This window comes from Eumetopias jubatus, unplaced genomic scaffold (assembly GCF_037043125.1).
Source record: "Eumetopias jubatus isolate StellerSeaLion01/CBP00866 unplaced genomic scaffold, mEumJub1_p1.0 scaffold_1, whole genome shotgun sequence".
NCBI lineage: Eukaryota > Metazoa > Chordata > Mammalia > Carnivora > Otariidae > Eumetopias > Eumetopias jubatus.
The window spans coordinates 98,393,063-98,406,006 of record NW_028274807.1 but is presented as its reverse complement, the minus strand read 5'-3'; the positions used below and the strand labels follow the sequence as shown (position 1 = coordinate 98,406,006).

At 34.2% G+C, this 12,944-nt stretch overlaps 1 protein-coding gene across 3 annotated transcripts in view; it reads right to left on the bottom strand.

Moving 5' to 3' along the window:
* Nucleotides 1–6,417: 6,417 nt before the first annotated feature.
* Nucleotides 6,418–12,944, bottom strand: part of SI (sucrase-isomaltase) — a 95,592-nt gene continuing 89,065 nt past the window's right edge. For all 3 annotated transcript variants that reach the window (XM_088020536.1, XM_088020513.1, XM_028103143.2), the window contains 4 exons: nucleotides 12,505–12,593; nucleotides 10,140–10,189; nucleotides 9,733–9,900; nucleotides 6,418–6,486 (listed from right to left, as the gene is read on the bottom strand). In XM_088020536.1, the coding sequence (XP_087876662.1) occupies nucleotides 6,418–6,486; nucleotides 9,733–9,900; nucleotides 10,140–10,189; nucleotides 12,505–12,593 (376 nt within the window). The remainder of the gene's footprint in view (nucleotides 6,487–9,732; nucleotides 9,901–10,139; nucleotides 10,190–12,504; nucleotides 12,594–12,944) is intronic.

The window sequence follows — 12,944 nt, the reverse complement described above, 5'->3', positions numbered from 1 at the left end:
TCTCACAGTATAAAATATCCTTTTCTTCACTCTGAGGTTTTATGATACTGTAGTTGGGAAAATGGCACAAGACTGCTCTTTTATATTTTCGTTTTTTAAACCTTTGTCTTTTTTATAGGCAATTTTCTGGATCTCGAAAAAAGTAAGGCATCATATATAATCTTCGGTATCTTCTCTTCTTTTCTGATCCTGGACATAGGAAAAACCTTAATAGATTATTTGTTTATCTTCTCTACCATTCAACTATTAAGAGCTTAATAATATTTTTACTTCCTTTTTTTTTTTTTGCCTTTATTCAACACATTTATTAGCACCCACTACTATGTAATGAGTTAGACAGGGGAAGATGGGAGGCAATCCCAGTTCTTTGGCCTCAAAAACCCATAATCTACTTGGAAGATATAAATAGCCAATTTCGATTTCAAATTAATGTGATACAGAAAGTACTATGGGAACATTGAGGGAGAGAGAACTAATTTTGCTTCAAGGAGTTAGAAAATCATGCCCATTAATTTGACAGTGAAGCTTAACTATAACATAACAGGAATTTGTTAAGAAAATAAGGCAGAAAGAAGCAGCATTCTAGGTAGTGAGGGGGGAAGAAACACAATGAGTATGAGAGATTAAGATAAAATTAAACCTCTTTATCAAAAAAAGGTATTTCTTTCCAAAACATTTAATTTTTGTCATGTTCTTTAGTAGAACTTTACATTTTATTTAACCTTTCAGTTTGAAACTTGCATATGACAGTTAAGAGTTTTGGATTTTATCTGAGGGGAATCACTGAAGAAGTGTGATCAGGAAAGTAAAATGATATTTGTAGTTTAGATTTTTACTGTATTGTGTGGTAATTGGGAAAGATTGGAGGAGATGAGAGGAGAAGCAAGAAGAGATATTTAGGAAGCTCTAAAAAAACGTTTTCAGATTAGAAACAATGGGGACCTGAACAAGAATAGAGGGGAGATAACAGACTGGAGAGGGATTTGAAATATAAAATATAAGGCTTTTTAACATATTGGTCATTTTATTTCGGATCACTACAAAGTAAGTCTCCTTCATGTAATCAAAATTAATCTTCTTAGCTCCTTAAATCAGATTTACAACATTGATTTTTTGAATCACTAAGGAAGATAGTGAATGTCCTGTATTTTCTACTTTAAAAAATATCTTGTATGTTTTGAAACACAGCCATTAGTCACTACTTATGAACAATGAAGATACCCAAGATTATGCATCAGATACCACCAACTACATGTGACACCATTAAATGTTGGAAGCCGAATTTAAAATCATCTGTTTAAAAAAAAATAAATTAAAAAAATAAACTCATTTGTTCGACTCACAATTTTATGTTCATTGGGTAACCAAATGCACAAGTCACATAAACCGGAGCTAATATGGATGAAATGTGGGTGGAGTAGAAGATTTAGCCTGCTAAATCTTTCTCTATTTATCTGGAGGCTTTACGGAAATGTTAGGGCTCTGTTGGGGGCTACATTTCTAAATCATTAGTCTATATTTCTCTGTATTTTGTATATTACCTCACTGGCAAGAACATAAAGCAAGTAAAGTTACTTTAAGTAGATAAAGAATCATAATTTGAACATATTATATATTCAGTGAAACAGTTTTTAATTGCAGAACACTCATTTTGAACATTTTTTTCAGTGTTGATAATATGTGCTGGTTTTCTAAGGAATAAGGAACTGATTGTCAGTACATGTTAAGTTTCTATCTCCACCTGAAAATTGGTTCTAAATGCCAACATGATGTCTTATACAGTTTTATGTGTAATCAGTGCTGCGTAAATACTTGTTAATTAATTATTATAGTGCTTAATATAGTTTGTTGGGTACAGACATACTTGTGTTTAGTGTATGGTTTTTAAATCCTTACTGGATTCTTATTTCTCTCAGTTTGATAGCATTCTGTTTGGCACATGGACGAGTTTAGGAATGTAGCAGGCAGAATTTCAGATGACTCCCATAAGCATCACCTTCTAGAATTCACACCTTTGTGTAATTTCCTACCCTTGAGTTTGGACAGGGCGTGTCATTTATTCTAATCAATGGACTATGGCAAGTTGATGAGACATAATTTCTGTGATTATGGTATGTCACACAAGACTCCACCTTTACTAGCAGACTTCCTCCAGAAATTCTCCTTGCTGCACTAAGTTAAGTGGCAATGTAAAGGAAGCATACATAAGGAACTGTGGGCGGCCCCTGGGAAGTGAGGTTAATATCTAGAAGCTAAGGGCAGCCTGTAGCTGGCCACCACCAAGAAAGCAGCTTCTCAGTCCTACTGATGCAAGAAAATGAATTTTGCCAACAACCTAAGTGAGCTTGGAAGTAAATTCTTTCTCAGTCTAGTCTCAGGATGAGAACATAACCCAGCCAACATTTTGATTTCAGCCTTGTGAGACCTGAGCAGAGGAGCCAACTAACCCCAGGACCCATCTCCTGACTCTTGGAAACTATGAAATTATAAAATTGAATTCTTTTAAACTGCTAGATTTGTGATAATTCGTTACAAAGCAATAGAAAACTAATGTGGGAAAAGTTGTTTTGATATCCTGACGTTCCCCAGAGTAAATTAGTTCTTCCTTGCCTAGACAAGAGGAAGTTAGTGTCTTTGGAGGATATTATAAGGTGAAACAGCAGTGGTACAGAACGGAGCCATGGATGGTCTCAGGTGTTTAGAAGAGGCAAGTATAGGCATCTCATTTTTATGTGAACGGCTACAAGTAACTAACCATTCCCGCTTAAAATGTGTACTTGGAAGCCTCCACACTCTTATATATGAAATATGACATTGAGAACTAAACAATTGCTGCAGGAATAGTTACATTACAAGTTAGCTTTATATTTAAAACTAACATACTTTGCCTGGTTTCATCATGGGACCAAAATTTCTTCTTACAAAAAGTGACTTAGGATCCGTAAAGAGGATTGTCATTAAGAACTCCACTAGGACAGACACTATCTCCACTTCTTTGCTACCAGAGTCAAAAGTGATGCCTTTTATATTACTGTATTTTTTTTTTTCTCTAGGAGGTGGAAGGAATGGAATAGGACTACAGCTGCAATTGATTAAAAAAAAAAAAAAAAGCAAATCAATCATATTGGTCCAGAGAAGCAGGTGTTGGGTATTTTTGTGATTTAGAGAGTGTTTTGGTTTTTTTTTTAAGATTTTATTTATTTAACAGAGAGAGACACAGTGAGAGAGGAAACACAAGCATGGGGAGTGGGAGAAGGAGAAGCAGGCTTCTAGCAGAGCAGGGAGCCCGATGTGGGGCTCGATCCCAGGACCCTGGGATCATGACCTGAGCTGAAGGCAGACGCTTAACGACTGAGCCACCCAGGTGCCCCTAGAGAGTGTTTTTATTGTTTCCTGTCCTCAAAAATGATGATGGAGTAGTCTTGTTTTTGTCTTGCTCCACTGTGGTTTAGTGTCTGGGAAAAGGTTTATTTTCAGTAGAAAATTATCATGGCTTAATTTTTAGAGCCAAACCAACTCCAAGCTGACAGCTGTCAATGATGATTTTTTTTTTTTCTTTTCAACAAAAAGCAGCAAATATGCTTGGATGTACCTCTTTGTTCACCTCTTTTAAAGTATCTCAAGATTGGAACTTTGAGTCAAAGGGGATACATAAACTTAATTTTACTGAATACTTCATGATTGCCATTCAAAAATGGCTATGCTTATTTATAATCCCCTCTTTGGTGACTGGATTCCTTGCCAGCAACTGATTTTATAATTTATAATCTGTTTGTAAATTCTCTTCAATTTCTATAATATTTCTTAGCAATAAACTTAATTTACTTTTATTGTTGTTATCATTATTATTGCCATTATTATCATTATTATTGTTCTCCCTGGTCCTTGTATTCTGAGTTATGAATTGTCTTAAATATTCCATAGTAACAATATTCTTTTTTTTTTAAAGATTTTATTTATTTATTTGACAGAAAGAGACACAGTGAGAGAGGGAACACAAGCAGGGGGAGTGGGAGAGGGAGAAGCAGGCCTCCTGCAGAGCGGGAAGCCCGTTGCGGGGCTCCATCCCAGGACCCTGGGATCATGACCTGAGCCGAAAGCAGACGCTTAACTGACTGAGCCACCCAGGCACCCCAACAGTAACAGTATTCTAACATTTTTCTTTTCTATTCTTTTCTTTTCTTTTTTCTTTTCTTCTCTTTAATCTTTGACCCTCTTCTCCCATTTTTCTTATCCCCCAGTTCTCCCCCACCTCTGGCAACCATCAATCTGCTCACTACATCTGTGAACTTGTTTTTTGTGTGTTTGTTTGTTTTTAAGGACCACATAGAAGACATTATATTGTACTTGTCTTTCTCTGTATGATTTATTTTATTTAGTATAATGTCCTCGAGGTCCAACCATGTTGCCACAAATGGCAAATAAGATTTCATTCTTTTTTTATGGTTGAATAATGGCTGTTGTGTGTATATATATCACAATTTCTTTATCCATTAATCCATCAATTGACACATAAATTGTTTCCATATCCTGGCTATTGTAAATAGGGCTACAATGAACATGGAGTGTATATATTTTTTGAGTTAATATTTTTTCTTTTCTTCAGATAGATACCCAGAAATAGAATTGCTGTATCTTATGATAGTTTTATTTTTATTTTTTTGAGGAACCTCTATACTGTTTTACATAGTGACTACACCAATTTACATTCCCACCAAAAGAGCACAAGTGTTCTCTTTTCTCCACATCCTCAACACTTGTTATTTCTTCTTCTTTTCTTTAAAGATTTTATTTATTTATTTGAGAGAGAGAATGAGATAGAGAGCATGAGAGGGGATAGGGCCAGAGGGAGAAGCAGACTCCCCGCCAAGCAGGGAGCCCGATGTGGGACTCGATCCTGGGACTCCAGGATCATGACCTGAGCGGAAGGCAGTCGCTTAACCAACTGAGCCACCCAGGCACCCTATTTCTTCTTTTTTTAATAATAACCATTATTATCTTTATTATTGTTTCACCAGTCCTTGTATTCTGAGTTATGAGTTGTCTTAAGGATTCCATTATAACAATATTTTAATTTTTAATTAGAAAAAATATCAAGTTACAGATATTACTTAAGTAAGTTTGAAGAAACCTAAGTGTTAAAAATACTAATGAATACTATTTTAGACCATGATTTAGAGTCTTCCAACCTACATGAATGTGCTAGAATGTTTTATTTAGCCAAGTAAGTAGAATAAACTTTAATATATTTTCTCTAGGTCTCCTGGGTGGCTCAGTTGGTTAAGCAACCGACTTCGGCTCAGGTCATGATCCTGGAGTCCCAGGATCGAGTCCCGCATTGGGCTCCCTGCTCAGCAGGGAGTCTGCTTCTCCCTCCGACCCTCTTCCCTCTCGTGCTCTCTCTCTCTCTCTATCTCATTCTCGCTCTCAAATAAGTAAATAAAATCTTTAAAAATATATACATATATTTTCTCTAATTTAATAACTTAAATATTTAATATTTAATATAATTTAAAAAATAATATTTTTTAGCAAAGCTAAAAAAGAAATCTGAATTTCTGCTATGGACTGAATGCTTAAGTCCCTCCAAAATTCTTTGGCTGAGCTCCTCATCTCCAGTATACTAGCATTTGGAGATGACACCTTTGGGAGGTAATTAGGTCATGAGGGTGAACCCCCATGAGTGGGATTCTTGTCTGTAAGAAGAGAAAACAGGGAGCTTCTTTTCTTTCTGCTCTTCACCATGTAAGAAACAAGGGGAAGATGGCCATCTGCAAAACCAGGAAGAAGGTCCTTCCCAGACACCAAATCTGCTGGCACCTTATTCAGACTCCCAAGCCTCCAGAACAATGGCAAATAAATGTTTATTGCCCAGGCTACTCAGTCTCTGACAATTTGTTAGAGCAACCTAAACTAGGACAGTTTCCTTTTGGAAAATAAAGAAAAATGTATACTTTCTATACTTATATACATTTTATTTTCTGTTTTTTAACTAAATGTACATACTAAGAATTAAATCTGATGACAACTATTGTGACATGACAAATTTACTAAACATTGAAGAAAATATTGTATACAATTACACAAAAAATTCATTTAAAAAATTACCTGTTTTAATTATGTCTTAGTTACACACATATATATTTAGTAACTAGTTTGTAGTTTTGGCTGATACTTAGCAAGTTAACTAGAACCATTTATATCCTGCTTGATATGTTAAAAAATTGGATCCAGAACACATTAATATAATAAAATTAGTATTAATATTATTGTACACTGTAGAATAACTTTAGATAGATGTTATGAAATTCATATTTTATACAATATAAGAAACCATCAAAAAGAGAAAACTATAAATACAGTGAAACTTAAATCCAGGTATTAATTTCCCTTTGACAACTGGAGTTGATGGTGAGCTCATGACCAGATGATTTGTATTGGTTCATCTAGAGTAACATTATCCACTCTCAGATCAATAATTAGTATCTAAAAAGAAAGTAAAATGGTAATTATTGTTTAATCAGAACAGTGCTGTTTTTTTAACAAAGATTATTTCCGTATATAAATTCTAAGTTACGGAATAGTCTTTGTTTCTCTCTTTTTGATGAATTTTTATTCCAGAGCGTTCACAACTATTTCAGTAATAATCTCACCCAACCCACTCATTATACAGATAAAAATAAATCCTAAAGAGGTGGAATGGTTGTTAAAAGACTGTGAAAACTAAAACTATCAACCAATTTTCTTGATTTCTATTATTTTATTCTTTCTTCATATTCCTAAACATGGAATTATTTATAACCGCATTACATAAATCTCTATGCTTCCTGCCCTCAAATACTAGGGCACATTTATACACAAAAATTAGACTGGAAATATGTTTTCTTTTGTATCAGTCCCAAAATGCTTTAGGATGCTGAATTTATTGCCAAAAATTTCAATTTTGTTGTGTTACTTTCTTTCACTGGACAGAATCTCAATTAGACCATGTAGGGACTAATTATGGAGGTGACTAATTGAGCAGCTGTAGTCAATCATCTGTAATATTTTTATGATATGATGATTTCATTAGACTTTACCATTGCTTTTTCTCCGAAGTACTCACATGATTTTCTTTTTTTTTCTTTTTTTTTTAAGATTTTATTTATTTATTTGACAGAGAGACCCACAGCAAGAGAGGGAACACAAGCCAGGGGAGCAGGAGAGGGAGAAGCAGGCTTCCCGCTGAGCAGGAAGCCTAATGGCGGGGCTCCATACCAGGGCCCTGGGATCATGACCTGAGCCGAAGGCAGACGCTTAATGACTGAGCCACCCAGGCGCCCCTCACATGACTTTCTGTGCCTTAGCTCAGAAGATTTTGTTTCAATTATCAAATATGCAAGAGAAAAGGAAGAGAATCAACATTCCATTCCTTACTGAATACCAGACACTTAGGGACTTTATAAAATATACTCTTCACTAAAGCACAACATTCTAGGATTTATTTCCCACACTGTAGAGTAGAAGAGTTGAAAAAGTAAAAGTTAAATAATTTTTAAAAATACATATTAACCAGATTTGTAACTGACCCCTCTTACACCAAAACCTAACCTAGTTCCTTTATATCAAAAGTGAAAAGCAACAAGTACATCAGTTAACTTTTAATGCCTGTACATAAGGCAACAAAACATGATTGTTGCTAGGAAAATATTTTAAAAATTCTATCAGTAGAGGGGCACCTGGGTGGCTCATTTGGTTAAGCATCTGGCTTCAGCTCAGGTCATGATCCCAGGTCCTGGGATAGAGCCCAGTGTCAGGCTCCCTGCTCAGTGGGGAGTCTTCTTGTCCCTCTCCCGCTGCCCCTCCCCTTGTCATGCTCTCTCTCTCTCTCTCGTAAGTAAATAAAATCTTGTATCGATCGAGCAATTAAATCATGCTTTGCATGTAATTCCCACAGCGATGGAGAAGGGCAACCAGGATAAAGAAATCGACCACTTCCTACTTTTAGCATATATCTATAAAGGTTGGGAACTCTAGGTGCTCATAAATATTTGTTTTATTTAATGAATTTAAGAAGGAACTACTCAACTGTTAGTAGTTAAAATTAATATCTTCTTTTGGAATCACTGAGGTAATAAAATATCGTAAAAATTTCTTAATACTTAAAATTCTTTGTAAATTAGTTTGGAAGCAGTGGAATGAGCTTTTTTCTATAAATGATATGTTTTTATATCAAGTATCTGGTCAAAGTGAACTTGAAATAATATTTGATATGTTAAAATATCTTATTTAACGTTGTTCACCTGACTGTATTCAGTTTATTTTTGTAGTAAAAGTTAGGAGCTTTATTTTTACCAATGTAGTACTAAATAAAGAGCAAGAAAATATATATAGCAAATTATTCTTTTTAATCTGATTAAACTTGAGCAGTTCAAAAACATTGATTGCTAATTGTGATCAAAAACCATTGACTATCAATTCCTGGAGAATTAATTATTTCCCTTTGAAGGATTCAGTTTCTTGGTCTGCCATATGAGACCACTGGACTAAATCAGTGATTCCCTTACCTTGCAATTTTATAAACTGGTGAAATTTTAAAAAGAAGAAAAATGGGGGTGAGGCACTGAGTTATCAACTTTTATTTTACCAAGGAAGGACATTAAGTATACAAAACTTTAACTTCCCAACCTTGATATAATTTAAAGAAATAAAAGCATTCTGATGCCAAAATAGTAATTAAGACATATATATTCTATATTAAAGGGGAAATAACACTTGCCTACAAAACAGCAGTAACAATAGGACACCTATTAAGTTTCAACTGGATGGAATGACCTTTCAGGTGCTGTTCACCTCTCACATTTCTAAAATCTATGAGGACCTAAGACTGTGGTCCAAGACATAATTATTAATTTTTTAAGTTAAAGTCAGTCAAGCAACCAGCTGTTTTGTAAGTAAAGTATCTGAAGTGACTGGTTGATTAAGAGCTAGTTATTTTTATCAAGCTATAAACACTAACAGGTACACACACACACACACAATTTTAAAGTAGTAGAGACATAGCCTTGTACTTGGATCATTTATAACAGTTAGCTGTTGACTAGAATACATGTTCTTTTAAATCTACCTTTTTGGGACACAGATTCCAGAATTTAGAATTGGAAGGAGCTGAAGAGATTGTTGACTTGCATATTCTTATTGAATTTGAAAGAAAAAGAAGGGTTAAAACTATTTGTTCCAAGTAAAAAAAAAAACTAATTACTGGCAGCAACTGGACTTTAACATAAAAATCCCAATACCTTGTCTATTGTATGAATCATACCCTTATACACCTGTATGTCAAATTATTCATGAGTGCCAATAGACACTTCTATTAATTTTGCAAGGATTTCCAAATATATTTTATCCAAGATGTATTAAATATTTAAATGTAAACATTCTATAATTGAAAAAAAGATTAAATTTTGAGGCACTTTACCGTATAGGGATAACAATGACTTAGAGGCTTAATGTAAATTTAATCTTACTTTGATTATGTCAGGAAAATTGTAACACAGATGCCACTAGGTTGATTCATATGACAGGTTACTAAGGATGATAATATGGTGATCAATTTGGAAGTTTAAGGAAAATGAATAAACAACAGAGGTCATAGGCAACCCATAATTATGTTTTGTTAGGGTTAGGTAATAGAAGACAACCATATAGATGTTTTGAAAAACTCCATTAATTATTTTTTCTTACGTCACTTACCTCTTTGTCTGGTTCTTGAGTAAATTTAACTACTTTTGTATTTCCATTATATGTGAGATTAACCTTATTAACAGAAGTCCTCCCTTTTCCCCATATACTGATGACTCCAAGCCTCATTTCATTTTTGTTTATGTAATCATTTTTCAGTATAGTGCTTGTCAAGGTATTCTATAAAGAAAAAGAAAAAGAAGTAATTTAAACCTTTCACTTTCAAAAGCAATTAAATCTTTTAAGGCATGTTTCTTTTAACCAAAATGTATTTCATAGTACAGCAAATTATTTATTCATATATTTGAAATGAGGTATGTTATACAATAAACATAAAATATGGAAATATAAAATATGGAATAAAACTTCAAATATTATTTAACACAATTGCATACAAATGATCTGACATGAATACATACCTGGTTTAAATTAAATTGTGCCATGAAATATAAGCCTTTTTCATAGGTGTCTGTAGAGAGAAAAAAAGGTAATATATTTATATTTCCAAAGAAGAAAAATAGTAAAAACAAGAATATTTTGCTTCTCTTTCCTGGTATAAAGGGTATCAAATACCATCAAGGTATATCTCATTTTTCTCTGAGTTTACTTAACTTGTTCAAACATAGTCCAAGGAGCACTGAAATATGAAGGATGAATCATCAGAGAGGTCCCTAGAAGGACAGGGTAGGTTGGTGTGTGTGTGTGTATATTTATGTGTAGGAGGGTAACACGAAGGAATGACAGATCTAAAATCACCATAACACAGCTCTGGGAGAGTGAAAGAAGTCCAAGAATAAACAGAATTAGGTGGTGATAGTGGTGGACACTTACTGGCCACTTCAATGACTCACGATATAATCATATCTATCAAGCAAAATGAACACGACGGAAACTTATTCTAGTGTCTTTTGAGAAAAATATTCAATCGCTAGGGATTATTATAGGTCTACTGAAATCAAACTGATAAAACACAGAGTTTATATCCATTTCTTTATCGAAGTATAATCTTACCATATTTAAAATCAATCTTTAAAATAATTTTTCAACTAAAATTTAAGTGCTTACTCTTTGTCAACTTTTAAGTACTTTATCACACTGCTCTAAAAGGTATGTCCTTTTATTGTTCTCATGGTTGAAGAGGAATGTGACTTCCAGAGAAGTTAAATAAATGGCTGAAAGTGAATCATATAATTATTTACAAAATCTGGAGTCAAGTGCAGCTTTCCCTGAATTCTAAGACTGTGTTTGTTTGTAAAACCAAACAAGCATGGGTAAGGCAGAAACAAGTGTTAAAATAACATTGTTGTTGCTGTTTACTCAAGAAACTTCAAGGGATTATCTGAAATCTTTGTACTTCATTACAACAAATATACTGAGTTTGTGAAATATAATCAGAAAACCCAAATTGGCCAGAATAATTTTGTATGCTTACATGGAATGATCATAAATAAATATTTGAAGTATGTTGTTACTTTCCAGTGATTAAAAAATAAAATCTCCCATGAAACTTTAATAGAGTAAAGGTCATACCAAGTTCTTTCATCTGTATCTTAGTTTGATAGGGAGAGCTAGAGAAAAAATTTCTAAGAGAAGCATTGTCTCCCTTGCTGTTCAAATGAATTAACTCAATTTATTGGATCAGAAAATTCAAAAGTTCCAAGACAAGGATGCAAATTATGCATAACACATCTTTACAACCCTGGGAAACTGTAGGCAAATTCAAAGTGCAGCCTGCTGGGTCCAGGTGAGAAAGGCTGCAAATTTTGTCAAACCCCAGTTAATGTGTTAATGAAGGTCAGGACTCTAAAAACATAGGATTTTAACTCTTAGCGGTTGATTCTTCACCTTAAATCACAAAATACTGGGAAAAGGTTTTTGTTTTGTTTTTGTTTGTCTTGCTTTTTACCATATGATTCTTGTATCAACCTTCTGATAGACTTTATTTACTAATAAATAGATTCCCATTTCTTAGGGTTGCAAAATATTAACTATGATTTACCTAAAAAGATGAAAAATATATGTCTCAGAATGCCCATCTAGTAGAGTGGCATTGTTAATGACAGTCAATAAACCTAATCTACAACTCGTGTTTACTTAACAGCATAATAATTACCTGAAGATGATACCTGGGCTTCTCCCCAAATTAATGGAAATTAAATGGTTCTCAGAATCTGCATCCTTAATAAACTACCCCAAGTGATTCTGATGGCAATGGTCAGCAAAGCACACACTGCTGGGAGCCTAGCAATTCTGTCTGATCTTAATAAACAGGCATAGAGCAAACATAGATCTAAGTTTAAATCCTTAAACTTTTCATGTAAAAAAAATTGAATTTAAAAAACAAATAGGAATGAAGTACAGAGACCAAAGTTGAGTTTTGTTTCTAGGCTATCTCATGTTTTAGAATCACCCTTTATGCATTGCCACGTGTGCGTGGCATTTCAGCTCAGATGACCTCACACGTACTGAATGTCCGTCATGTGAATGGCATGGGCTACCTTCTGGGAGTAACAGATGATCAATATACATTCTCTGTCCATATACATCTCTTAGTTATTCAGACATTTACCATAGGGATTAACTACACTTAGGGTAAGAGAAAGTCTTTGATGTTTAGAACACTATGGTTTAAGTTGATTTAGCTAATTATTAAGCTACTTTATCTTTGGATAATATTATTAGCCTTTCATTCAGCTTCCAAGGTACTAAAGTAGATAACAAAAAAGCAATGTGAGATAATATGTATGCCATCAATTACATTTATTTACTAAATGGGACACTTACCTATACTCTCCCCATCATCCCAAAACAGAGATCCCTGTGCCATCTGATTAGTATCTGCAGCAACAATGAGCTTCATGTACTTTTGTCGACTAAAAAAAAAGAAATATAATTTAACTATGTTTATAGAACAGCATATGTGTAGTTACGATATGTTATCCATATACGTATCCAAAGGAAAACAAATAAGAATATCAACTAAGGAGAATACAAACTGTTTTAGACAAAGAAAATTAGGGATGCCTGGGTGGCTCAGTCGTTAAGCGTCTGCCTCCGGGTCAGGTCATGATCCCAGGGTCCTGGGATGGAGTCCCACATCGGGCTCCTTGCTCAGTGAGGAGTCTGCTTCTCCCTCTCCCTCTACTGCTCCCCCTGCTTGTGCTCTCTCTCTCTCTCTCTCTCTCTCTGACAAATAAATAAATAGACAAAGAAAATTAGAGGCC